The 26,837-nt window shown below is 65.5% G+C and overlaps 3 protein-coding genes across 4 annotated transcripts in view; all 3 read left to right on the top strand.

The window, feature by feature from the left end:
* The first annotated feature begins 216 nt into the window (after positions 1 to 216).
* Positions 217 to 2,125, top strand: C8G (complement C8 gamma chain). Of its 2 annotated transcripts, XM_029919974.1 has the most exons (8): positions 217 to 369; positions 501 to 726; positions 812 to 948; positions 1,080 to 1,150; positions 1,224 to 1,331; positions 1,601 to 1,702; positions 1,794 to 1,832; positions 1,916 to 2,125. In XM_029919974.1, the coding sequence occupies exons 2-8, from the start codon at positions 589 to 591 to the stop codon at positions 1,927 to 1,929; spliced, it is 609 nt and encodes a 202-aa protein (XP_029775834.1). In that variant the 5' UTR covers positions 217 to 369; positions 501 to 588; the 3' UTR covers positions 1,930 to 2,125. The 2 variants fall into 2 exon arrangements, with proteins under 2 accessions (XP_029775834.1, XP_029775833.1); XM_029919973.1 differs by lacking the exon at positions 217 to 369 and having other exon boundaries at positions 1,919 to 2,125.
* A 3,299-nt stretch (positions 2,126 to 5,424) lies between these two features.
* Positions 5,425 to 10,093, top strand: LCN12 (lipocalin 12). The gene is made up of 7 exons (XM_029920995.1): positions 5,425 to 5,601; positions 5,700 to 6,020; positions 6,737 to 6,766; positions 7,836 to 7,972; positions 9,479 to 9,558; positions 9,634 to 9,750; positions 9,859 to 10,093. Exons 1-7 carry the CDS (start codon positions 5,425 to 5,427, stop codon positions 10,002 to 10,004), a joined length of 1,008 nt encoding a protein of 335 aa, XP_029776855.1. The 3' UTR covers positions 10,005 to 10,093.
* Positions 10,094 to 26,113: 16,020 nt separating this feature from the next.
* Positions 26,114 to 26,837, top strand: part of PTGDS (prostaglandin D2 synthase) — a 3,394-nt gene continuing 2,670 nt past the window's right edge. The window contains exon 1 of the mRNA XM_029919978.1: positions 26,114 to 26,332. Within this exon, the coding sequence (XP_029775838.1) occupies positions 26,219 to 26,332 (114 nt within the window). The 5' untranslated portion in view covers positions 26,114 to 26,218. The remainder of the gene's footprint in view (positions 26,333 to 26,837) is intronic.

Genomic DNA, 26,837 nt, shown 5'->3' with positions numbered 1-26,837 from the left:
GCCCCCGGCCCGGCGCCCGGCCTCGGCCGGCGGACTCGCTTCCGCCCCGCCGCTCCTGCCGCCGCGTCTCTATGATGGAGCCCGCCAGGCTGACGCCTCGAGCCCTGAAGCATCGATACCCGCAGAGCGTCGAGCACAGGCAGCCCGCCTCGGCTGTTGCTGCGCCTGCACGCACTGAGCTCGCGCGGAACAGCGCCCCCAGGCGGCCGGGAGGGGCGGCGGCCTTGTAAGGGAGCCAGTGGGCGGGCCTGAGACCTATGCTCACTGACAGCGCTGGTTCGAGACCTGGGCGGCATGCCGCTCTGCCGCTCACAGCGGCTGGTGGACAAAGGGGCCGTGGACAAAGAACCAGGGGTCAACTAGGATTCCGTAAGCAGGATATGGCGCCAGGGTCCTTTCAGGAAATGCAGAGTCGAGGAAGCTGGGGTGGACTCTTGGTGGTGGGGAGGCAGGGTGTTTGGTAAAGCTGGAGGTGGACCGACGCGGACTTCCTGTGCCAGGCTTCCGGGCGACACTGGACAGTGGACTCTGACCCAGGCCTTGGCTGTCCTGCCCTCAGCCTCCCCGACTCTGGTCACTGCCACTGCCATGCTGACCCCCAGGACTGCCTTCCTCTTGACTCTGCTCCTGGCTGGGGGCTCCCTGAGCAGGAGGGCTCGGAGACCCTCTCGGCCTGCGTCCCCCATTAGCACTATCCAGCCGAAGGCCAACTTCGATGCTCAGCAGGTAGAGGGGGGAACAGGTGGGTGGGCGGTCACTCGTCCAACTTTTCAGGAGTCATCCCCTGTGTCTTCACGTGGCTTGCCCCTAGTTTGCAGGGACGTGGCTACTTGTGGCAGTGGCCTCCTCGTGCCGCTTCCTGCAGGAGGAGGGCCACCAGGCTGAGGCCACCTCGCTGCATGTGGCTCCCCAGGGTGCAGCCATGGCCGTCAGCACTCTGCGGAAGCTGTAAGTCCCCGGCACAGACCCCTGACTCTGACCCCAGCCTTTCTGTGGCCTGGACCAGAGTCCTGGGAGGCGCTGCCCAGGTTGGGGTCCCTAAGGCTGCCGTGCTAACTCCCACCCCATCCCCTCCCCAGGGATGGGATCTGCTGGCAGGTGCGGCAGCTCTACGGAGACACGGGCGTCAAGGGGCGTTTCCTGCTCCAAGGTGAGCGGAGGACATGGGAAGGGGTGCAGGGCTGGGGGCCGGAACCTGCCTCAGCTGACTCCGCATTGCCCAGCCCGAGGTGCCCGTGGGCCAGTAGATGTGGTCGTCGGGGATACAGACTACCGAGGCTTTGCCATCCTGTACCTGGAGCAGGCGAGGCGGCTGTCGGTGAAGCTGTACGGTGCGTACACGCGGAGCCCGAGCTTTGCACACACTCAGGGCCGTCCGTGGGGGACGAGCCCAGATGGACACCCAGCCCCTTCCTGCCTGCCTGTATTCTCGTTCTTTCCGGCTGAGCAGGGGCCCGGGGGGAGCCCCTGCACACCGGCCCAGGGCTGGGGACTGAGGGGCTGGGGAAGGAGTGGGTGTGTCCCAGGCACACAGACCACGCGCCCAGCATGCCCTGCCTGCTCCCTCACCACGTGCCCAAGAGCCCTGTGTGCCCCACAGCCCGCTCACTCCCCCCAAGTGACTTGGCCCTGAGTGCATTTGAGCAGCGGATCCAGAGGGTCAACTTGACCGAGGACCATATCTTGTTCTTCCCCAAGTATGGTAAGTCTCCCTCGTGGCCCCTAGTGGCCTGCCTCGCCCTCCCGCTGCGTGCCCTGGCCCAGCCACCTCTGACCCCTGCCTGGGCCCTCAGGTTTCTGCGAGTCTGCAGACCAGTTCCATGTCCTGAATGGTGAGTGGGCAGCGCTGGTGGGTGGTGAATGAGGGAAGGCACCCGTGGATCCCTCACTGGCTGAGTCTCGTCTCTGTGCCCAGAAGTGAGGAGGTGAGTCCAGGTGGCAGCCCGGAACTCAGAAGGAGCGAAGACCCTGAAGGTGGTGGCACCCACTGCCCCACTCACTGAGCCCCGGAACCCCGCGGGGCAGGGCCACCCTGGGGGGGACTCACTCCCATGTGCATCCTGAAGCTGCCCACAGCCCACGGGGGTATAGGGGCACTGCTTTCATTAAACGCTGTCCAGCTTGGCCCCTGATTCCTTCCTTTACACATTGGACCTGGACCGGGGGCCCCCCCGCCTGCCCGTCATCTCGTGGGCATGTGGGGCTGCCCCCCCCCCGGTGGGCAGGAGAGGGATGTGCCGTGCCCTGCTGTCCATGCCTGGCTCTCCTCTGCGTAGCTGCACCCCTGCCCTGCGGTCCAGCTGCCCTTCCCTGGTCCCTGTGTCTAAGCATGTGTGCCCTGCGGGTCTTCCTGGGCCGCCCTGGGTGGGCCCGGGTCCTGAGCCTGCCCCCTGCTCAGATGGTGGAGAGCATTTTCTAGGAGGCTGAGGAGCTCCCTCCTGGGGACAGGACAGGCCGCCACAGAGGGGCAGGCAGACCCCCTCCTGGGTCCTGGATATGGCACCTGGGGCTGGGATGAGCTGGCATCCATCCTAGTCCGGAGGCCGGGCTGTCCCCGTGGCTGCCCCTGAGGGCTGGTAAGCGCAGACGGGGCATGGCACTGACCACCTGGGGCTGAGTCCAGTCCTGGCACCGGGCAAACGGGAGATCACAGGGTGGGCAGGCAGGAAGAATAGGGGGTGGGGGGTGTTACCCCAGAATGGAGGCAGCCGGACTCATGTGCTAGGACTGGGGGGGGGGCGTGGGGGCTTGGCGTACGAAGGGAGCCCACGCCTGGGGTCTGAGCCCGGTTACCAGGAACCTGGAGGCCAGGTGTGCTCTGCTGTGTAGAGAAGACCTTTCTGGAATGTGGGAAGATACAGGCAAGGGGAGGGAGGGGCTGAAATGGGGGAATGAGGTCTCCCCCACACATGGAGGGGCCCTTCCAAACGATGCTTGACTGCTGGGGGGACACGGAGTCCTGGGGAAGGTCTGCCTCCTGCTGCCTCCTCACTGTTCCCTGGAGTTGACTGCGCCTTTCCACATACCGAGGTCCCTCACTGGGGGGCCCCAGGCAGGGGGGACATCACTGAAAGAGAAGAATCAGGACTGGGGAAAACTGGACCTAGAGGTCAGTCTGGGAAGCCACAGGGCACTCGAAATAAAACAGAGTTGAGTCACCCCACCTGCAACTCTCCACACAGGTCAGGACCCTGGTTTGGGGAGGTCCCACAGGGCCAGGCTGGCTGCCCTGCAGCTAGGGGAGGGAGCTGTGGCTACTGCGCCATGCCAGGGGCCTGGTGGGCAGGGCCTGGACCCCACTCCCGCCCCTGCTGCTGAGAACACTCTGGATCTTTACAACCAAAATCTCCCCCCCAAGGTCGTTAACCTGTCTTCTCCGTTTGCTGGAGGGCACTGGCCAGTTTCAGCAGCTGTGCTGGGCTCCGGCCCCGCCCTGTGCCCCGAGAGCTCCGGGATGGTGTGTCTGGGTCCGAGGACACCCCCTCCTCGGGAGGCTGGCTTTCTCCTGCTCCCCTCCGTGGCCTCCCTCAGCCTCACTGGGCAAGATCCAGGCCCACGTGGCTGTGAGTCAGCACCCTGGGGTGCTTCTGGCCATCCGTGCCTGGCACACACTTCCCATCCTGGAAGACTGTGTGCGCCTCACCCCCCGCCCCCGGCTGTGCCCTGGGAACCAGGACAGCTAGAGGGGTGGCCACCCCTCCAGTACTTGGGGGAGGGTCTGAGGGCAAACAGCCTCAGGCTGGGGCCAGACTGGGGCTGGAAAGTCGGGAAAATAGGCATTAACTTGGCCAAAGCTGGACCTGGAACTGGCCCCAAGCCCCCCTATCTTGGGACCCTCAAGGCACCCACCTGACGAGTGCTTCTGGCCCCGGGCACACAGGCAGGGCGGTGCCTTGTCCCTGGAAGCTCGAAGTCCAGAGCTCACCGCTGACTGACCATGAGGCTGAGGGACACCTGGGAGCTGGCCACCCTGCCAGCCCCTGTGTCCTCCCTTCCCCTCCAGTGGCTTCCGTCCTTGAGCTGCCGGGGAGTGGGGGTGGGGAGCAGGTGAGCCACAGGCCTCGGAGCAGGAGGGACCACTGTCTGGTCCCATCTCTGCATGCCCACTTGGTCTGCCGGCCCAGTCCAGACCAAGAGGGTGGGCAGCGGCTGTGAGGCGCCAGCAGACGGCTCCATGTCTGCAGTGGGTGGGGCTCACACCCCACCTCACAGACTGGGGGGTGCCCGCCCAAGGTGTCTTGATGCTGGAACCCCAGGAAGACACATATGCAGGGCAGGGAGAGGGGGCAACGGGGGAGCCCTGGCCCCCAAGACTTTGAGGGAGAAGGGCCTCCCCCCAGGCCCCACCTCCCAGAGGCCCACAGCAAAGAGCTGGATACAGGGCACCTACAGGTGTGATACATCCCACGGGCCGTAGCTCGGCGCTGGCATTGCCCCAGAGCAGCCTGCGTCCCTCGCCCCACGTCCCCCGGGCAGGATAAGGGGCTCTGCTCTGCGGTCCCGGAGGGTTCCAGCAGACCTTCCTCGAGGGATTCCGGGAGGGATTCCTCTGCTCGTCCAGAGGGCAGCGCCAGGGAACCCTCCTCAGTGACCGCAGGCCCGCAGCACCCGGCCCCTGCCCCTCTGGGTCTCCGCCAGCAAGTCTGCCGGCAGGGGATCTCGGCTGTCATGAATTTTATTTACAAAAAAAAAAGTGTGATGAACTCTAATTGTTACAAAGCATGTGAAATAATTGTAGTTCTAAGTGTTATTTTTATGTAAAATAACGTTAGTTTGTATTTAGCCTTTTAATTCTAATAGAGGATTTTTAATACTTTAGAAGAAAAAAAATACCTTTAGAAAACGTATACAAACTAATTGGCAGCCGTGGTTGGGGACCTGGAGCAGGCGCACTGTCCTGGGAGCCCGCCGCCGGCGGGACGGAGGCGTGCGGCGGCCCAGGCCCCCAGCGCCCGCGAGCCCACAGGCAAGGGACACCGTGGGCTCTGTGGGGTGACTGTTGGCGCTCTGTGCTTGGCTCTGCTCGCCGGGCCTCACATGGCAGCTCCGGGGGCCGGGACGGCCAGGACCCTGCCTGTGGGGACAGGGCTGGACATGGCTCGCTGCGGAGGGGACCCCCCCACCTCCCTCCAGCTCTCAGCAGGGCCTTCACACAGGGTCGTTCCACGCGTCCTGCTCCTGCCTCGCGCTGCCCCCACCCCAGCCCCCGGCCGGGTGAGGGCCTCGGGGATCCCCGGACTCCAGCCTCTCTCCCCGCCTGCCCTTCCCGGTGCCCCCGTCGCCCGGGACTGCGTCCCTGGGAAGGGCGAGCCCAGAGCACCACGTCCGAGTTTTCGGGGAGAGAGGAAAGAACTGGGGAGCAGCAGGGGGCGCGTCCTGCTGCTGCTGTTTGGGCGGAGGAGAGCACCCGAGGGGCCGCCGGGGATGGAGGGCAGCGGCGAGGGCGGGCCGGGGGTCCAGCCTGCACCCGCCGACCCGGCGCTCCTCCGGGCGGGCTGCGAGGACGGCTGCCGACTCCCGGCTCGTCGGGTCACGCGCCTCCGCGAGCGGACACGCGCCCAGCTCCCGCCTCCCCGGCAAACAGCAGGCGGCCAGCGTCACGTGCGCGTCTCCGACCAATCACATTGGAGGTGGGAGGAGCCTCGCCGAGGCGGCTCCCGGCATCCTCCACGCAACCTGGGACCCGACGTACGGGTTGAGGGGGCGCCGAGTCTGCCCCTTGGTCGGGAGGAGTGGGCTGGGGGCCCGGAGCGCCGGCCCAGGGGTTCCCCTCAGGCCGGGAGGACCCGCCCGGCCTCCACTGCGGCCGGCGCTTCGTGGCCGAAGGCCGGGCTGGGTCCCCGCAAAGGGGGCTGCTTTCAGGTGATCGGCGGGCAGAGACCTGGGTCGGGATCATCAGGGCAAGATCGGTGCCTGCAGGGAGGGAGGCGGAGGCCTGGCGTTCAGAGAGTCCGGCGCAGGGGCTGCTACGCCAGCTTCTGTTGGACGGTTATCGCTTTGGGAAGTTCAGGAAAAAACAGGTTATTTGCAGCTTGTCTCCGAGTGGGCCCGTCTCCCGACATAGTCGAGCCATGCTGAGCAGCGGGCGCAGCAAGCCCAAGGAATGCGGGTGCTGCACAGCAGGAGATACTGATGGGCGGCCCTGCCGACCCCTGCCCCTGCCCCTGCCCTGGGGCCTGCTGCTGGCCCAGAGAGGACTTTACGTTCCACCTGGCAATGGGGCTCTTGGGAGGAGGATGGACCAGGGGGTCACACCCTTCCATGCAGCGTGAGGGCCTGGACAGAGCAGATGAAGCCCCCCTGCTGTGGGAGATGGGCGCTTTCTGAGTGTCCCGGCAGGGGCTCTCCTCCTCAGGACAGGCTGCGGGGGCCCAGGGCGGGGGAGCGGGAAGGTGGCCCAGGACACAGGGACCTGGGTTGGGGAGAAGGGGCACATGGATCAGGTACACATTCTTCCAGGATATGTCCTAGACCCCAGCACCTACGCACCTGCCTGCCCGTGTGGGAGTGGCTGTTATCTATCCAAGCCCCAGCTCCGGGGGTGGCCAGGTGCACCCAGTGTGCAGGTACCCCACTCCCACAAGGCTGGGCTTCCTGCCCCTGGCCTCCCTCTGGCAGAGGGGCCCCTGCGATCCGCCCCTCAGTCACCTGGATCTGGGTGCTCTGGCTGCCTGCCCTGCCACCCCCTTGTCTGGCCTCACTGACTGGCCTCTGCCCCTGACCCTCGTGACTGTAGGGCCCCTCGGCCGGCTTCTTGCCCCACCCGGTGAGTTCAGGGACACGGGGAGCAGGGTGGGGGCGGCAGGATGGGCGCCGTGCTATGTGCTCCTGCAGCAGGAACGCCGTGCCCCTGACCTCCGGGGCTAAAAACGTCAAGCTCCCTGTGTGGGGTGGACATTCTGCCCTCTACCTGGTAGGCTAGCTAGGCTAGGGAGGCGCCTCAGGCCTCTGCCCGCCCTCATGTGCGTGGGGCACCAGCAAGGGGTTGCAGGGAGGTGTGGAGCCTGGGGTCTTAGGAATCAGAAAGCAAGGTCTAGAAACATCCCTGGGAGCTAGTGAACCCAGCAGGCACCCCCAGCACCTTCCTTCCTGGGCTGGGACCCAGATGCCCTCCATCTTCGGTGGGCAAGATCTGAAGAGGGCCCGCCCCTGCCCAGCCCACCCCCTAGCCTCCTGCACCCACCTCTTCTGCCAATCCTGGGCAGGAAGGTGCTGGGGGCACGCCCCTGGGGAGGGGCACCTGCCAGGTGGGCCCTTAAAGAGGTGAGTATCTGAGACAGAAACGACAGTGACGACTTGAATCTTGGTCCCGACTGGGATGGGGCCTTGGTGTGCTCTGTGGGTGATGCTCGTCCTGCCGAAAGCCCTGAAGGGCCAGACCTCAAATGCCCAGCCAGGCATGAGCTCCGTCTTACAGAGTTTCCAAGAATCCCAGGTCTGGGGGCAGGGCGGGAGGGGGAGAAAGTGAGCCAGGGTCCAAGTGCAGGAGGAAAAGAGGGCCATGGTGGCCGGGGAAGTCACCCCCCGGGGAGCCTAGCCTGGCCACGGGGTCCTCCACGGAGATTCCGCACATCCAACAGAAAAGGACCCCGAACAGACCTTCTGGGGCAGCGTTCCGTCCTGTGTCCCCTGCCGGTCCCTGTGAGGTGGGAACATCTCAGTGCCTCCGCACACATGGGGAAACCGGCTACAAAAGACCAGCCACCAGGCAGGGTCAGCGTGTCCCTACCAGACCCAGGGAAGCCCCCGGTTCAGTGCAGGTGCAGCCTGGGAGCCAGCCCAGCCTGGCAAGGGTCTCGGGCTGCCCTGGGCTCTGCTGACCTGGGTCCCCACAGTTCCAGGGAGAATGGTTTGTTGTGGGCCTGGCGGGCAGCACCCACAGGAAGACAGACCGTTCCTTGCTGAACCCGTTCACTGCGACCTTCGAGCAGGATGGAAACCGCCGCCTTAAAGTGTCATATGCCATGACCCGGTGAGTGAGGTCCCTGACCTGTACCTCCATAAGCCAATGGTTTCATGGCTCAGGTTCAGCAGGGCCCCCCATCGGCCCTCTTCCTAAAGATCAGCACAGGCTGCTAGTGAGCAAAGCCAGCTCTGGGGACACACACAAGAGAGGGGGGCATTTAGCGGATCACAGACTCCGAAGACCTTGGGTGCTGATGGATTTCAGGTACAGCTGGATCCAGGAGCTCAAACAGTGTGACCAGGGCCCCATCACCTCCTCTCTCTCCCTCTCCCAGCTCTGCTTGCCCTGCACTTCTGTTCAGGAAAGTTCTCACCTCACAGGGATAAAACATCAGCCTAGGCTGATGTCCTTCTCAGGGTTCCAATTCCGGAAAAGACTGGGAGTGGCCCCTGACTTGTCCTTCTGGAGTCACGTGCTCCTCCTGGGTCAGTTGCTGCATCCCGGGTGACAGGTGTCCCAGGCGGTCTGCCTGGGCAAAGTGCCTATTCACGCCCTGGCTGGGAAGAAACGGGCCTCTTCACAGATAGTGCCTGGAATGAGGTGGGGGGTACCGATGCCACGAGGGCTTCCTTACGCTCCCAGACCTCCTGCAGGCCGGGCAGCCTTCCTCACCCACCTGTCTGGCTGTGGGGGCTCTGGTTAGGGCTCTTGGGCTCCAAGTTATATAAAGTGGGAGCCTGCTGCAAGGGGGGTTTGTCCTGCAGACCAGGGATAATCCTAGAAGCTGAGAGTGGCTGAGGGTCTCCACTCAGCCCCGCCCCCTCCTGCTGGCGAGCCCCACCCACCCCACCGGCCACCCCAGAGTCCCCCGCTGAAGCGTCTCAGACCCTTGGGGGCATCTGGCTGGCCTGGTTCCTACCAGAGGTTGATTACTGGGGGCCGTGGGAGACGGAGAGCCCAGTGCGGGAGCAGCTGGCCGGCCTCACCTCTCCCCACCTGCAGCCCGGCCCGCTTCTTCAAACAAGTGCATTGGCCTGGCTCTGCTGGCCGGCTGCCCGGGGTCAGAGCCCATGCAGGGAGGGGTCCCAGGCCCGCACAGTAATGGCCGCCCGCAGCCCCCACCTCTCCCCGCCTGGCCCGGCTCAGCCAAGTCCAGGGCTGTGGCCAAGGGCACTAGCCACAGTGCCCAGCTGAGCCCGCTCCATGTTCGGCGGGGGGGGGGTCACCGTGGCCCAGAAAACACCTCTCATCACTGCACATACGTGCGCATTTCAGCTCCTGCTCCCGGCTGTTTCGGCTCTGTCGGTGGGTGGGCTGGGCAGAAGCTTCAAGGTGTCACTGGCTCACACCTGACTCCTCCAGGAAGGACACAGGGGAGCCCCAGGGGGGCAGGGAGTGGAGACAGCCCTCCTGGGGGACAGCAGCAGTCTGCCGGGCCTTGCCTGTGGCTTCAGACGAAGTCTCCTCCAAACAAACCGCAGTATTCTCTCAGCCCCTGAGGAAGGCAAAAGGAAACCAGTGGTCTGGCCAAGTTCTAGAACCTTCCTTGTCTGTCTATCGCTGCTCTCACAGGGGCCACCGCTGTGTCACCTGGTCGTATGTGCTGGTTCCAGCGGCCCAGCCTGGGGGATTCACAGTGGACAGCACTGAGGGTGAGGGGGCGACAGGTGAGTGGTGGGGAGGGCACTGAGGGGCATGCCCCTGATGCTGCGGCTGTCACCCCTCAGCGCCCGGGAGAGACCCCGAGGAGGTCCAGGTGTACGACACGGACTACAGCACGTTCGCTCTGATGCTGTCCAGACGGCAGTCGGGCAGTCAGAGCATCCGCAGGGTCAGCCTGCTGTGTGAGTCCCGTTCGCGGCCGAGCTGGTGGCCCGGGGCGGCGGGAGGAAGGCGGGGGCGCCACCACCTACCCCGCTGCTAAGGGCTGGGACGGGCTCATTGGGCCCCAGGCAGAATGTGGCTGATTCGGACCCAGGTGCTGGAGCAATTTGTCAGCCTGGTGAGCGCTCAGGGCCTCTCGGAGAACAACATCGTCTTCCCAGACCTGACAAGCAACAGGCTCTGGGGCCGCGGCAGGAGCCTGGACCCAGCGTAGGCACCTGCCCGCGGGCCTCGGGCGCCCTGGGGGAGCCCGGCAGGTGCGTGGGGACTGTGCTCGGGGTCTACCTGTGGAGTCCTGGCAGCCCCAGAAGGTTCAGCCTGAGCACACAGTAAGGGGGGGTTCCCTATTTGATCTCCGCCCCACCTGGGCACCCCCCACCCCCGATCCTGGGCCGCCTCCTCCCAATTCCAGGGACATTTCCCGCCATGCCCCCGCCTTTCCCACCTCTGGCCCTTTGCAGGCGCGTGGCTCTGTGAACACATGCTGGCAGGCGTGTGCGTACAACACGCTCAGACACGCACACCTGCGGACACAGTGCTCCTGCATGCATGTGTGACTGCTTACATACCCACACACGTACACACCCACACACGAACACGAGCGCACACCGTGTGTGCTCACAAGCAGGGGCGCTCACCTGCACGTCTTCAGAGTCTGGGGGCCCGGGTGGGGGCAGGGCGGCGCCCTGGAGGGCACGTCCCTCAGCCCCTGGCTGGCCTTCCCCCACCCCGGCGCGGTCCCCCCCTCAGGCCCCGTTCCTCTCCCCTCCCTGGGACCCGCCAGCTCTCTCCTGCTTCTCGCCTCCCGCCCAGCTCTGCCCCCAGCCGTTCCTCTCCCCTCCCTGGGACCCGCCAGCTCTCTCCTGCTTCTCGCCTCCCGCCCAGCTCTGCCCCCAGCCGGGCAGCTGGTGGAGGCGAGGCCGGTCTCCCGGCCCAGCACTGCCCCCTCCTGCTCTCAACATGAAATAAATGCTCCGTGCTGGATCCAGGCCTGCCATGCCCGTGACCTTGGGGCGGGTAGGGGGCGCCGGAGGCAAGGGTGTGAGCACACTCATGCCCACCCCCAGCCCGCCAGGCCTGTCCTTGCCCTCCCGGCTCCCGGGGGGTGAGTGTGTGCACGCACGTATGTGTACATGTGTGCCTTTGCGTGTGTGCACGTGTGGCTTTGCAGGTCCTTGTGGATTGCACAAGTTGGTCCCAGGACGAGGCACCTCCATCATCCCCACTCAGCCCCCTACTGGGCAAGTTCACAGACCCCGCCTCCACCCCACCCCCACCCTGAGCCCTGGAGCTGCTGAGGGGGCTGCAGCTGGGGCCCCAGAGCACCTGCAGGCCTGTTCTCTGGACACAGAGGCCTTGGCCCCGGCGGAGGACAGACGGTGGGTGTGCGGGGACAACTTCCCCCAGGCCTGACCGTCACTGGGTGCAAGGACTCTTCAGGTACCGGGAGCGGCTGCCTGGGGCCCCAGCCCGGGTACATGTGCGCACTGGAGGAGCAGCTCACAGCTGCCCGGCCCTCCTGAGCACCGCCCCCCCCCCCATCCAGGCTTGCTCCTCCCCCAAGGCAGGGTCAGCATGAGCCCCCCGGAGAGGGGAGGGCGTGCGTTCCTCTGGGCCCTGCCCACCAAGCTCACACAAAGCTGCGGGTCGGTTACAAGGTTATCGATGGGTCGCCCACGGCCTCCCCTGGTTCTGCGGACGTAAGATGAGTCTCAGGAGAACCTTCCGGCGCACGTGAGCCGAGCTGTCGTGCACAAACCCAGGGCCGAGGCCAAGGCAGCCGCGCACGTGCGGACGGGGAGGACTACAGGGATCTGGAACTAGGCCCCCTGGTCCACGGCCCCGGTGCCTCCCCCCCCAGCGGCGCCCCTCCTCCAGGGCAGGCGCTTCACCATCACCTGTTGGCAGGAGCCCAAGCATGGCTGGACTGGTCCCGGGCCGGACCCCTGTGCACGACTTCTTCGGGTCTTCTGACGTTGTGTTCTTATTGGGCAGAGGGAGGAGGGTCCCCATCCCTCAGTCACAGGCAGGACTCAGAGCCCTGGAGGGTGTCCCCGACTCCCCCCAGCCCCGGCCCAGTCCTGTCATCTGAGGGCAGGGCCCCTGCCGCTCCCAGGGAGGGGTGCAGTGTGTGTCCCGGCAGGCCCAGGTGGCTTGGCAGAGCTCCGCAGGGTCAGCACCACCGCCTGCAGCCTGCGTGTTGTGACAGCTGTCGCCCAGGCTGGCTGCCCAGGACACCCCTCCCCCCACACGCCCCCGGCAGCCTCTCTCCGGGCCTGGCGAGAGCAGGTGCGCTCCCCGGCCGGACGTCCCTCCCTGTGGTGCCGGAGGCCCGCTGCCCAGCCCGTCCCTGGGACCGCTCCACGTTGCATGAACCTCTGATGAGCAGAAACCCTATAAAGGGGAAAAGGCTCAGAGCCCGGGGCCAAGGACACAGGTGGGGCCAGCTGAGCCCTGGACACAGACTCCTGCTGCTCCGGGTCCCCGGCTGCTCGGCTCCCCAGGGCAGGTGCTGCCCGTTGTTGCTGGAACTTGAGGCAGGAAGATGCTGGAAGGTGCCTCCAAGGTCATGCCCCTGCTTAGCTCCCAGCCCCCAGGGAAACCTGTCGGCCATTTCTCTCAACCAAGCCCTTCCTGCAGGCCAGGGAGTATAGTGGCAGTGTGACAAGCAGGCAGACGTGGGTGAGGGCCATGGATTGTGTCCCTCCTCCCCAAGGTGGGCGTCCAGGCTGGGGTGGACATGCTCGAGCCCGGCCTGAGCCATGGCTGCGATATTTGAGGGGATACTGTGTCCAGAAACTTAGGGGCCAGCGTCGCTCTGTCTGCATCCCGGTGCCCGGGGTCTCTAGGGGTGGGAGATGGACGGGAGGCAGGAGTGTTGTCTGGGTGGCCAGAGAAACTGGCCTGTTGCAGGGGAGCCCTCCCTGGCCCCTGGGGGAACCGTTCCAGGGAGAGCAGCCCCCCAGAAGGGATGACCAGCAAAGCCAACGGACCCTTTGGGGCCCCAGTTCCGCACCTGAGCCTGCTGGGGGCTTGACCACGTGTGACGGGGACACGCCAAGGCAGCCGGGGAGGGACGGATGGGTGCCGAGCTCCGGGAGGGAGCAGACGTGGGCTCAGGCCCCTGTGGGATCGGCCTGGGGGCAAGAGAGGCCCGGGCATGTGCAGGACCACAGGAGGGGGTGCTGGGTCCCCTCATCGGAAGACGGGTGCTCTCGCCCCACCTGTTGGACTAAGTAATTTTTTTATTGCACCATTTTCTTTTTATTAGTTTGTAAATATTACTTTGTCGTGGTTTTTTTTAATATTTTCTTTATTTTTGAGACAGAGACGGAGCATGAGTGGGGGAGGGGGAGGGTCAGAGACAGAGGGAGACCCAGAATCGGAAGCAGGCTCCAGGCTCCGAGCTGCCAGCACAGAGCCCGACTCCGGGCTTGAACTCACCAGCTGTGAGATCCTGACCTGAGCCGGAGCCGGACCCTCAGCCGACTGAGCCGCCAGGCGCCCCTTTGTTGTTGTTTAAAGCCCTCTTTAAGTCTTCCCTTCCGTGGCATCCGGCACGGTCACACTGTGGTACGGCCTTCGCCACCCAGGTCCAGGACTCTTCCCAGACTGGACCCTGTCCCGCCACACCCGGGCCCTCCCCTCCCCCAGCCCCACCCTCCCGCTCTCCGTGTCTGTGGCCCCGACTCCTCCGGGGCATCCTGAACGTGTCCCCCTGTGACGGGGCTGATCTCCCTCGGCTCGGGGCCTCCAGGGTCATCCACGCGTTGGCAGGTGTCGGGATCTCCCTCCTTTTCAAGGCCCGTCTTCTGTCGTGGGCCGGAGCACATCTGGTTGATCCGCTCCCCTGTCCGTAGTCCCTGGGATTGCTTCCGCCCCCCGGCGCTGGCACGGTCATGAGTGCGCAGATGTCCCCTGAAGACCCTGCTTTCTAAAACTTTTTACTCTCCTTTGTGGGCAGGCCTGGAGGCAATGGGCTCCTCCGTGAGTTAGCAGGAATATAAATTAACATGTTCGCCATCTTCTGGGCAGTTATTCACAACGTGTTAGTTCCACTCATGCCCTCTGAGATTTTGTTCTATTTTGTCATGCACTTTAGTTCTCAATGTATTTCATTCCCCACAAGACATACTGAGGGTGACCGCGGGGTCTGCCTGCGCCCAGCCTTTGCTCTCCGACCCCCCTCGACCCCGGTGCTCCCACAGGCACGCTTTCCTTCCGGCTGAAGGGCATCCTTTAGTATTTTTTCCTGCAGATCTGTTAGCGATGAATGCTCTGGGTTTCATTTGTCTGAAAAAGTCCTTAGTTTTTATTTCTATTTGACACACACTGAGACGGACATGGTTTTATTGGATGCTTTGATGACCTGTGTCAACACAACCCAGAGCAAGATGCAGAACATTCCATCGTCCCAGGAAGCTCCTTGGTGCCCATTTGCAGCTGGTCATCGGCCCCCTCAGCCCCAGGAGGCTAGAGGGGTGGACAGAGCATGAGCGGGGGAGGGGGAGTACAGGGAGGGGGAGACATCGGGAGATCTGACCCCATCTCTGCAGAGGAGGCTGGATTTGGAATCGCCCGGTGCGGAGCCTCGGTGTCTGCGCAGGCCCCGGGCCACCCCGCCCCAAGTCGCTGTGAGGTCAAGGGACAGCTGTGTTTACTTCTTGGCCCCCCCCACCCCCACTGCCAGGAAGGCCTCCGGCCTGGAGCAGCTCTGACGAGACAGAGATACTGTGTCACCAGAAGATGCTCCACAGAGAAAACCCTGAAGGAGGTGCTTCCGGGAGGAAAACGTGATGGCGGACCCGAAGGCGGAGCTCCGGCGGGACCAGAGCAGGGGACGCTGCCGGCAGGTGGAGACCTGGAAGACTCGATCACGGCCACGCACAACAGCAGCAGTGCTTTGGGGGTTAAATGCAGGAATTCCAAAACATGACGAAAAGGGCATTGTTTGGAAGAAGGGAGGCGTAATTTTGTCAAGGTGAAGCTGGACGCCGTAACGTTGGCCACAACCATGAAGAAAGTGTACGTGTTCTCACACACACAACATCCTGCACTGATAGAAACGAAATAACGAATTGATGAAAAGCAATTCACAAACAGCGTCAAGGAGGTGAGAACAGGTGGGAAAAATAAAAAGCACAAAATAAGATGGTGCATTGAAACCCCAATGTATTATTACGTTAAACAAAGTTAACTGAATACACTTTTTTTTAATGTTTTATTTATTTTTTGATACACAGAGAGACAGAGCATGAGAGGAGGAGGGGCAGAGAGAGAAGGAGACACAGAACCAGAAGCAGGCTCCAGGCTCTGAGCTGGCGGTCAGCACAGAGCCTGATGCAGGGCTCGAACCCACGAACATGACATCTGACCTGAGCCGAAGCCGGAGGTTTAACCGACTGAGCCACCCAGGCGCCCCTTTTTTTTTTGAGAGACAGCGTGAGCAGGGGAGGTGCAGAGAGAGTGGGAGACACAGAATCTGAAGCAGGCTCCAGGCTCTGAGCTGTCAGCACAGACACCGATGCGGGGCTCGAACCCACGAACCGTGAGATCATGACCTGAGCCAAAGTCAGACACTTAACCGACTGAGCCGCCCAGGCGCCCCTGAATACACTTCTTAAAAGAAAAAGCTGATCAGAGGATTTTTAAAGAATCCATCATGTGATGTTTTAGGAGAGAAGCGTTTAAGACCTGAGGGTACAGAACTGCTAGGTTATCTCAATGATAGAATCAGTCCATCAAGAACACATAAGAGTTTTCAATTTGTATGCAACTAACAATAGGGCCTCAGAATAACCAAAGCAAAGACAGGACCACAAGGAGAGAGACACGTCTGCCGGCGTTGAGGGGAGCTTCCTGAAACAGCTGTGCGCCCTGGGAACACGGCAGTGGAGGGGGGTGGGGGGTGGAGGCCCAGCTGTGGGGTGAGGGTGAAGGGGCATCACCGAGGAGAGGGCCTGGGGGCCAGGTGCCAGGGACAGGGCAGCCTCAGGTGCTTCAGGGGCGGGGGACGCGTGGAGGGAAGACCGGGCAGGGCACTGGCCCCGGCCGGGTGGCCGTGGGACGTGCCAGGGCTGCCACCCGACCCTGCAGTAGGCCCCCGCTCCGGATCCTGCGATGGCTGGAGAGGTGTCCTCGTCCTGCCCGGGGGGCCCTGTCACCGCCGGGGCCTGCCGGTCCGGGAGCAGCCCCCGGGGGCTCTCAGCGCTGACCCTGCCGGCTTCCTGGAAGAGGAAGGGAGGGGAGAGGTGGGCTGGTGCAACCTGTGCCCAGGGCGGGGGTCTGAGTGGGCAGCCCGGGGCATCGAGCCTGTGCTGCGGAGCTGCTGGAGCTCTAAGCTCTGAGGCCTCATGCCCACGCTGGCCCTGGGGAAGCATCTTTTCCCAGCGGCCCCCACATGGTGGGTAACCTGGGCCTGGCTGCAGATTCCCCGGGTCACCTCACGCCTTCCCCACCCATGCCCCCACGCACGCACACACACGCACGCACACACAGTGAGGACCCAGGGACCCCGTGCTCTGGCGCGCGTGCACACACACACACATGTGCAGTGAGGACCCGGGGACCCTATGGAGGACAGTGGCCCAGACTGAGAACCGCGTGTGTTGCCAGGGGCCACCCCACCCCACATGTGGCTGGAGGATGATGGGGAAGGGGTTTGGGGGAGGAGTCCCTTTGTTCATCCTGGGGGGGGCATTGAGAAAGCTCCGGGGTGTCCTGAGACCCGTCTGCTCAGAAGAGACGGGGTGAGGACTGTGTGGGGAGTGCCCCGGGAAGGGGCACATTCCCAGGAACGGGGGCTGGGCCAGGCCTCCGGCACTGAGCTGTCCCCTGCACAGGGCCCCCTATCACGGCCAGGCAGAGGGGCTGAAGGGGTGAGGCCCTGGCACGGAGGGGTAACTCCGCGCCGGCAGGCCCGGCTCCCCGGTCCACCTGCATGTGAGCTGACCGGGACCTGGGAGCCGGGGGAAGGCTCAGACCCCGGGGTTGTGGAGAGCCTCACCAGGAATCTTGGAGGCTGGGTCTCCCCAGGCTCGACTCCCCAGAGCCCCCCTGAGTGACCTCACCCCTTCCTGTTTTGCCGCTGGTTTCCCTGGAGAAGGCTCCCAGAACCCAGGTGCCCGTGGCTAAAACTCCATTTGCCCTGTCCCAGGGCCCAAGATCAGCACGTCCACCGTCACTGTGGTCATGACCTGTGGTCTACCAGGAGTCAAGGGGCTCCCCCAGAGGCCCCTCCCTCGGCGGCCATCTGGAGACCACCTCTGATGTCCACCTGGCAGACTGGAAACGGAGGTGGGCTCGAGAGGTGGGGCTCGGGGCTCAGGGAGGGAGGTGGTCGGATTCGGTAGCCATGGGACCAGTCTGGGCACAGACAGGCCAGGGCACCAGGCCCGAGGACCGCAAGGGCGTCTGACCGCCCACCTCCCTCCCCTGGTGAGGAGCCGAAGCTTCCTGGGCTGTAGAGGGGACATAGAAAGATGATCTCTGCTGTGTGCCTGCACGCACACACACACACACACACACGGACGGGGCACACACGCAGGCGCGCACACACGAGCACACACACGGACGGGGCGCGCACACAGGCATGCACACATGGGCACACACATGGACGTGGTGCACAAGAGCACACACACGGACGGGGCGCGCACACAGGCGCACACGCACGCAGGTGCAGGCCTGATCACGCCTGCTCTGAAGCACACGGCCTCTCTCGGGTCTTCGCGAACTCTCTCCACGGGACGTGCGGCCTGCGTCGGGCAGGGACGCTCTGGCAGAAAAGCTATTTTGTTTTGAAGGAAGTTATTTTATTTCCTGGGCTTGTGCGGATGAGCTGGAGGTTGGGTTTTTTCCACCCTGTCAGCTGCTCACCCTCGGGGACCCTGGACAGCAGATGACCGGGAGCCTCCATGCACTTTGGCGGGCCCCCTGGCTCCGTCCCAGCCGGAGAGGGCCCGGGTGGGGGGCACAGGCTGCTCTTGGGGCTGGTGGCCCGGAAGCTGGGGGGAGGCCTGGGGCTGTCCCTGGGAGCAGACTTTGGGGGCTGGGGGAGGGGCAGGCACGGCTGGCCTGGTCTCTTGTCTCGTCCACACACACCCCTTCCCCTGCGTCTCTGAGGCCACAGCGCCTGGCGTATGGCATCCACGGCTCCCTGGGCCCCGAGGTCCTGGCCTCCAGGTGCAGGGAGCTGCCCCCCTAAGAGGCCCCTGCAGATGGCCATGGCCAAGTTCACGCCCACTCAGGCCTGTGGCTGAGCTGGAGGGAGGGGTAGAGAGGGGCTAGGACGGAGCGTGGGCAGCGTGGGCACAGGAATGGGCAGGGAGGACGCAGCCCTTGTGCCTGCTCTGGAGTGCTGGTTTTGCAGATAAACATGCTTAGAGCCGTGACCCCTGGGGACGGGGAGGGGCACAGTGAGGCAGGATACCCCACCCCCACCTCGGTAGAGGATAGGGACCAGTGGTTCTGAGCCTGGGAGCGGGAGGGAAGGACCAGCCCCCCACAGCCCTGGCGCCCGTCTTGGCAGAGATGAGGGTCTCCCTCCACCTAGGCTCGGGGAGACGCCAGCCCCCAACAGTGCTGCCGCGGCCCCCCCACGGAGGCCTGGACCCCGAGGCCACGGTCTGCGTTCAGCTCGTAAGTGCTAGAAGGACGTCGTGGGCTTCCCACTTGCCTTCCCGTGGGTGCTGCCCACCAGGCTGAGGCACAGGGGCCTCCCGCCCTGCCCCGGGGAGCTCCTGGCCCTGCCTGGCGGCGCTGACGATGCTGGCCCGAGTCGGAGGCCGTGGAGGCTGGCCCTGGGCCTGGCAGGGACGCGTGACCTCAGCCATGGCTGGCCTCTGCCAGGGTGCCCGTCCACACACCGCGGCCCTGGCCCCTTCCCAGAGTCTGGGGCAGACGCTCGCAGGTTCCCACCTACCTGGTCCTTCTCCAAGTCTGGCTGCAGTGGGAGACAGTTCAAGGGCTTTGCACAGGCCAGGCTCTGGGTCTTCAGAGCCCGAAAGGAGGTCAGCCCCACCTGCAGGGCACCCACGCTGGCCCACGAGGCGGAGGCCCATGAGGCTGGCGCCTTTCGGACCCTCCTTATGAGCCCCTCGGGGTCACTCAGCCTTTGCCAAATCAAGGGAGAGCCCTGCTGGCCCCCCACTCACCGGCTGGCAAGCTCCCCTAGGTCCGGCCAGGTCGGGGCAGGCTGGCTGTCCCCCCGCAGCTCGGGGCGCCCACGCTGCCTCCTCCCGAACCCTCCCAGCCAGAAACCCTACCAGCCAGTGCCCCTACCAAGCGCGGCCCTGCCTGATGCCCAGGCGACCCTGGGGCCGAGGGGCAGCAGCAGCTGAGCTGGACGGAGCCCCCCGGCCTGATGTCAGCCATGCAAACCCGCGCGGGTGTGGGGGCCCGGGCCAGCCTGGGCAGCGCAGCCCTGTTCCTGTTCGCCTCCCGACCCGTCCCCACCCCTGTCCTGCGGCTGACCACCCCTGCCCCCCACGGCCAGGCAAAGGCCCAGGCACGACTGTCCCGGCCTTCTGACACAGGACAGGACGAGCCTCGCTCCGGGAGTGGGCACAGCCTGGTCCTGCCCATCCCAAAGCCCCATTCCAGGCCATGGCTGCCATGACCTCGCTTGACCTCTGACCCGTGGCTCGGTGACTCCAGGTGCAGGCCTCCTGTCTCCCCAGCCCCCTCTGCTGACTCCGTCACCTTCTGTGGTCTCGTCCCTCCTGTGCCAGACCTGGCGCGGCCCCTGGGGCCCGCGGGTGCAGCCCCCGCCCTCACTGCCCCCTTCCCACCTCCCACTCCCCTCGGGCCCTTCCTCAGCCAAGGGAGAGGGCGTTTGCGGCCTCCTGACCCCCAGCCTCCTCCAGACCCAGCGCCCATCTCTAACCCTGAGGGTCCCCAGTGCCCCATCTCTTTACTCCCTGGGTCTCCCGGCCCCACTCCCGTCTCCTCCAGGGTGCCCTCCATGACTGCTGCTCACAGTCCCATGCCCACCTCAGCCCAGGGTGGGAGGCCGGCCAGCCCCCAGGGGGCAGGGTCTGTGGGGCCCAGTGGACAGAGGGTGACTTCCAGACTCCAGACTGATGGGTTTTTCCTCCAGAGAGACTGTTCCCAGTGCCCATCAAGCCCTTGTTGTGCCCTGTCCCCTGAGGCCACATCTGTCCCCATGCCCTTCCCCCATCGGAAATAAACACTCGGTGCCAGGAGGAGCGGGCATGACCGCCGGATGACCCGTGGGGTGGGGGTGGGGAGGCGCAGGCCAGGCCGTGGGTGGCTCCCAGAGCTCCCAGGTCCGAGATCAGGCCGGAGCGGGATGTCCCCTCCCACACCTGTCCTCACCTAGCCCTCGGGTGCCTTTGCCCTGAGGACCAGGCCCTGTCCTGGACTCTCCGGACCCCCAGAGCCGGCCTCAGACACAGGCCATCTCTGATGGCATGTATCAGAGGCCAGCCAAGGGCCTGGGGTCCGGGGACGTGTCCAGCCCCCCAGACCTGCTAGGTGCCCACCGTGGGGCTGGCCCCGCCCAGAGCTGTGGCCCCCTAGAAGCCCCCCCGGGCCCCCAGGGAGAGGCAGGAGTGCCCACCTCGGGGGCACGCTTAGGCCCAGGACCAAGGACTGGGGGCCCAGGCCCAGTGGGAGACTTGCTTTCTTCTGCTGGGACCAGGAGGCCCTATAGACGCCTGGGCCAGCCTGACGTGGCCAGGCCATAGAGGCAAGGAAACTTCCAGAATCGGGAGACTCCACTGGGGCCCTGGATGAGCACGGCTCCTCTGGACCCTCTGGTTTCCGGGGCTTTGAGGAGAGGGATGCCGGGGGGGGGGGGGCCCGGGGGGCCCATCTGTCGAGGCCACGGAATGAGCCCCAAGAACTCTTGACGGGCCCTCCACCAGGTGAGCGGGTGCGCCTTACCCCCACACCCACCGGCTGGCTGGATGCCACAGCTACGGGGGGCGGTGGGGGCAGGCCGCCAGCCCCGGGCTCCTACTGGCCCGCAGTGGCCTCAGCCTCGCCCAGGTGGCCCGGCTGGAGAGCCGCTCTCCGGCCTTGGGAGGCCCCTGGGACCCGGGGTGTTCCCGCACGGGGCCCTCTCTAGATTTTGGCCCAGACCCCAGACGGGGCAAGACACTCCCCACTGGCCCCCGGCGCTCCGCCAGCCTCGGTCCTCTCTGCTTGGGCTCTGCCTCTGTGGACACCTGGCCACCTGGGGCCCCGGAGGCTGGGCTGGTCTAGGAGCTGGGGTGGGGGTGGGGGTGTAGAGAATTCGCACACTTGGAGGTCTGAGCTGGCTGCACCCGCCCTGGGTCACACCGCAGACCCGGCGCCCCACTTCCTCTGTGGGTCCCAGTGCCCCACCAGGGTGGTAACCTTGCCACCCCCACTCCCTGCTTCGGGTCTGGCAGGTGCTGGCACCTGGCAATGCCCATCTCTCCGCCCGGCTGCCTCAAGCCTTCTTTCCCAGTATGGCCCTGGAGATAGGCTGATCCCAGCGCCTGGGAAGGGGCGGAGAAAGGGGATAAGGCCTTTGGGGATTTTCCAGAATATTCTATCAGCTTCCTGTGACCCAGGGCCTCTTCCCTATTTAAAATTCTTTGGGAATCCACCAGTCAGTCTTTTCAACACCTTCCATAGGAGGAGCATCTTGGGGTGTGGTGAGCCACCCCCCACCCCCACCCAGCCTGGGAGGGAGCTCCTGAGGGTAGGGGGCAGGGCCTGAGGGGGTAGGGTGGGGTCTAGAGGGGCTGCCTCTGCCCACCCACTCAGGGTTCCCTCAAAGCCCCTTCCCACAGGCTGGGGGCAGCTGATTGCCAAGTCAAAGGTGGGTATGGGCCCACGAGGTCCCCAAGGCCAGAGGACACAGTCAGCTGCAGGTCAGTGAGAAGCCGCCAGGCACTGGGACAGACTCGTCCCCAGAGAGCCGGCCATCTGTGAGGGACACTGCCGCCCGAGAATGAGATCAAGCCTGGGCCTGGGCCCCGGGCTTGTGTCCGACCAGGCAGGCCAGAGGCAGGGGAATGGCCTCGATGACCTCTCAAGGATGAGGCCGACTCCTGGCGTCCCTTCCGTCCCGAGCCCTCCGCAGGCAGGCGGCCGTCCTAGACCCCGCCTGGGCCTCAGGTCTCTGCCGGGCAGCTCAGCAGCCTCACGGGCGGTGCCTGTGCCCTGGCTGCTCTCTGCCCACGGGGCCCCAGATGCCGCTGCGTCCGGAGCTGTGTGTGCTGCAGGGGGCCTGACCTGGGGGGGAGGCTCCCAGATCAGCCTCCGGGGGTCTCTCCCCGCACCGGGTTCTGGCATGGGGCTCCCGAGAGACCCTCGTCTGTCCCGCAGGCTGGGAGCAGGACCTGCCCTCTTGGGTCAGGAGCAGGCACTGCCAGCCCCCCACGCCGTCCCTCTGCAAGCCATGATCAGTGCCTGCTCTGCCAGGCCGGGCATGTCCGCTTGCAGCGGTGCCAGCAGGGGCCTCACCAGCCCCAGCACGTTGGCACCCCCACCCCCCATCCCCGCATCAGCTGAGCGGGGGCCCCTGGAGGGCAGAGATGGCTCAGCTCCGGGCTGCTGACCACACAGGGCCCAGCTCGGAATAGAGAGTGCAGGGGGAGTCCTGTGACTGCGGGGGTGTGGAGGCCGGGAGGGACACAGGAGGGGCTCCTGGACGCTCCCCACCCCCAGGCCTCTGTCATACACCATCCGAGGGCGTGGAGGGCGGGCAAGGGCCAGCATCTTACAAGTAGCCCAGCTCGGCAGGACCCTACTGGGCCTGGCATCGGTGGGTCAGCCCGCAGGCGCCTCCTCCCCTACCTTCCGGACCCAGCGGCTGGCGGGGCCCCCACCAGACCCCACCTCTCAGGGTCCCCTTCCAGAAGAACTGGGTAAGGGCCTGGGGAGGGCCCGGAGCAGGGGGAGGGAGGACCAGGGCCCCAGGCTCAGCCCAGCTCTGCCCGCAGGCCGCCAGAAGCTCTCAGAAGCCACAGGGATTCCTGGGAGCAGATCTGTCCCAAGGGCTGGGAGGTCCATACCCCCAACACCCTTTGAGTGGGAGCAACCTCACTCCCTCTGCACAGACAGGGAAACTGAGGCTCAGAGAGGCCAGCCACCAGCCAGGACTGCCTGTCCCTGCCACGCCAGGGTCACCCTGGTCACAAAGAGCCGCTCCTTTGGCTGTCAGTGTGGCCATCAGGGAGCTGGCCGGTGGCCTGCAGGGGCCATGGCCACACCAGCGGGGTTCTCAGGGACCAGCAGGAGCCGGACGGCAGGGTGCAAGCTAGGAGGCCAGGGGAGGCTGGGTTGGTCACTTCAGGTGGGGGTGCTGGAGGGGCAGATGAGGGCTCGGAGAAGGGGCCGCGGCCGCCCCAGCCCAGGGTGTCGAGAGACCTGCTACCAGAGATCTTGGGGAGCGGAAGCAGAGGGTAGGTGTGGGGGCTCTGCTCTGGGGGCTGGGACGGGAGGGAAGGGGCTCGAGGGTCATTCCAGGAGCTGGGGGAGACCCTGGCACGGAGTAGTGCGTCACCCAGGAGAGGGTGCCACACCTGGGGGAGGGCTGTACAGGGAAGGCCCCCGGAGAGCGGAGGGTCTGAGCAGGGGGGCGCTTGGCTGTCTGAGCTGCAGGCCTCCTTTGAGCACGGGCTGGGCAGGGGACATGAGACTCGTGGTCCCCCAGCTGCCGTCGCGGCCCCCATCCTGCCTGAGTGCTACCCCCTCACCTCCGGGGAGTGAGCTCAGTGTGCTGCCCGCTGGGGCAGCTCGCGCAGCAGGCAGCGGGGCCTCCGGCAGGGCGCACACAGCCCACCCCACACACGGGGGTGCCTCCCTGGGTGGCAGCCTGTGCTGGGGGGCACCCAGACAGCTGGTTTTCCGTAGTGCTCTTCCAGCTTCCAGCCAGCGGGCACTGGGCACGCTTCTAGGAGTCTGCACCCCACCGCTGACCCACGATGAGAGCTGCCATCACTGCCCAGACCCAGGGCCCTCCCCGAGGCCAGGCCCGGTCTTCCACAATGTTTATGGAAAGCCATCTGGGCCACAGGGGGACCAAGGGCCAGTGCCTGCTCCTCCGGCCTCTGGTCCTCACCCGCCAGCACAGCGTCCTCCCGCCCCGCCGGTTAATGGCTGCTGGGGGAGAAGGGACGTGGGGGCCACCCAGACTGTCCCCCACCGGGGCAACGGAGGAGAAGGACTCAGTCCCCGGCGCTGGGCCTGGGGGCCCCCAGGGGCCACTCTGTCGTCGGGAGGACCTTGTCCCACCACCGGAATCCGTCACGCACCCCCTGGGGATACAGCTGCAAGGGTCCCTCCTGGTGGCTTAGCCCAGATGACAGCCGTTGAGGCCCACGTCTCCGGGGTCCTGCTGTCCTGGGTCACCTCTCCATACCCTTGGTGTCACCGTCCTGGGTCACTTTACTGCCTGCCGTGGGCAGTGCTCACCTCTGGCAGAGGCGTTCCTGAGGCCAAAGGACTGTCGGCCGATGAACGGGTAGGAGACCTGGTGCCCACACGGGGTGCAGCCACTGTCCCCCAGGCCTCCTGCCACCTTCCTCCTCTTGCCCTTGTCCAGCCTGAAAGGCGCTCCCAGATCTATTCCTGGGCCAGTGCAGGGTCCTGGGGGCCCAGCCTATTCTGGGAGACTCACCCCCAGTCCAGTGCCCAGGTGGCACCTGGGGTCCGGGGCTGACAGGAGGTCAGGGTGGAAGGGTGGGAGTCTCAGGCCTGCCTCTGCCCCCTCCTCTGCATTGCTGCCCCCTCCCTCCCCTGCACCGCCACCCACACCCCTGCACTGCCGCCCCCTCTCCTGCACCACTGCTAGTCACCCTCTTAGATGTCTGCTGTTTCTCGCCACTTCACCCCCTCACATTTGCCTCTTCCCAGGAAGCCAATGGCCTCCTGCCAGGCCCCGCCAGCCCCCCGCCCCAGCCTGGCACCAGTGAAAAAGCAGGAGCCCCTCCACATGGCATTGCCCACCCAGCTGTTCCCCCAAGCTGCCCTGATGACAGAGCGCCACAGCACCCCCTAAATAAGCCTGTTTGGGCCACAGGGTGGGGGACAAAGGGCGGCACATGCCAGCTGACACCCCTGGCCTGCATGTCAGGGCTACAGAGCAAAGGTGCAGAGGGAAGAGGCAGGCTCCAGGCCTGTGGCCGCCCGGCCCCGCCATCAGCTGCTCAGCCCGTCCCACAGAACCGCCACACCCGTTTTCACCAGCATTTTGAGATCCTGGCCTCAGAAGGGCACCCAGTCCCACCAGGACATGTTGGCTACTGGCAGTGGTCCCATGGCGAGGGTCCAGCCAGGGCCAGGAGGCCTGATGTGCTGACCTCGCCAGGATCCCTGAACCAGATGGCAGTGCCCACGCTGGTCCCATTTAGGGAGCCGACCTGACCCCGTGCCTCCCCCTTGATCATTTCTGAACAGCCTCCAGGCCATTCCAAAGCCAGAGGCCAGGACTGCCAAGAATCCAGCTTCTGGGCAGAAGCCCTGGGGCAGGAGCCTGCACCCCCTGAATGGGCCGGGCCTGTGTCTGGAGATGGCTGCCTCCTGCCCCCACTGCCCGCGCCACACAGGAATGCCCCCCTGCTCCAGCTTCTCCCCCAGACCCCTTGCCCACCCCAGGATGCTCACGGCCAGCCCACTCAGAGCTGCTCAGCCTTGAGCTGAGACCCTGCCGGCCTGGATGACCTCAGGCCGAAACAGGTGACACGTATGGTTCCGAACACGGTCCGGGACTCGGAGGCAGCCTGTCATCCTGGAAGGTGGGGACTCTTGAGTCCCGTGCTGGCAGGGAGACAGGCGGCCGCCAGCAGCCCTGGTCTCAGTGCTCCAGGGATCCACAGGGTGCCGCTGGGCCACGGGGGCATGAAGGGCTGGCCCCAGGCTGAGGAGGGTACCCAGGGGGCCGCAAGCCAGAGCCCCAGCAGCTGGCCGTGGGGAAGCTGTGCCCACACACCTGGCCCTCGGGCTGCACCTGAGGGGCTGCCTGGGTTACTTTACCCGGGCCCACCCGCCAGGCCTTCCAAACCCCTACAGTCGGAACAGCATCCCCTCCCAGGGTCCCCAGGCTTGGAGAGAGAATGACAGTAGGGCTTGTGAGAGGGGGTCCACGTGTCCCCACCCCCATCCAGGCTGCGGGGCCGAGGGAGGACTAAGCTTGCAGGAGCCTCTGCCTTCCCCCCACGCCCCAGCCCCGGGGGGCGGGGCCCAGGCCGGTCGGGTCAGAGCCTCTTACATAAGCAGCCGTGTGGGGGGCCCGCCCGCAGCTGGGCTCCGCGGCCCGGTCCTCCCGCGGCATCACGAGCCTGCAGTGGGCTGTCCCTGGGCCCTGGGTGGAGGCCAAGCCAGGCCCATAAATAGGGGTCTCTCCAGTGGCCTCCGCTCTTCCTGCCGGCTCCCTCCCTCTGCCCGCACTGCTGGCACCACAGGCCCAGGTGGCTGCTCAGCTCCAGGACAATGGCCGCTCTGCACACGCTGTGGATGGGGCTGGTCCTGCTGGGAGTCCTGGGGGTCCTGCAGACGCGGGTCCAGGCCCAGGCCTCTCTGCAGCCCAACTTCCAACAGGACAAGGTGAGGGGCTGCCCTGCCCGGTCCCTGAAGCGGCACAGAGCGCTTCGAGGAGAAGGGGGCGCTCTGGGGACTGAGGTGTCACCCTGGGAAGAGGGTAGCTGAGCGGAAGGAGGAGGCCCAGCGGGAGAACCACCCCCCTCCCTGGGCCTAAGGCAATTCGCCAACCAAGAGGACAGAGCCGCGGAGGCCGACCCGTGTCCGTGAGCGCGCGCTCGGCACCTGCGGACACGCGGGCCGAGCGCGTGCGTACGCCGTCCAAACACGGCCACCCCTCTAAGCTCACGACGCCCAGAGGAAAAGAGACACAGGTTCCACACCCGGGTCCCAGGACCCGTCGTGCGCGAGCGCGCCGACGGGGATGACACGCGGAGAGGGCCACGGAAACGCGTGCGCGCGCAGGTCCGCGCACGCACGCGCCCAGTCGGATCTCCCCTCCCCGCGCCCCGCCCCGCGGCCCTTTCCCCGGCGTCGCGGCCGCCCGACCCTCTAGGGACGGCCCGGGCGC

The sequence above is a fragment of the Suricata suricatta genome, chromosome 13, assembly GCF_006229205.1.
Source record: "Suricata suricatta isolate VVHF042 chromosome 13, meerkat_22Aug2017_6uvM2_HiC, whole genome shotgun sequence".
Lineage (NCBI taxonomy): Eukaryota > Metazoa > Chordata > Mammalia > Carnivora > Herpestidae > Suricata > Suricata suricatta.
This window is presented reverse-complemented; position numbering and strand designations above follow the sequence as displayed.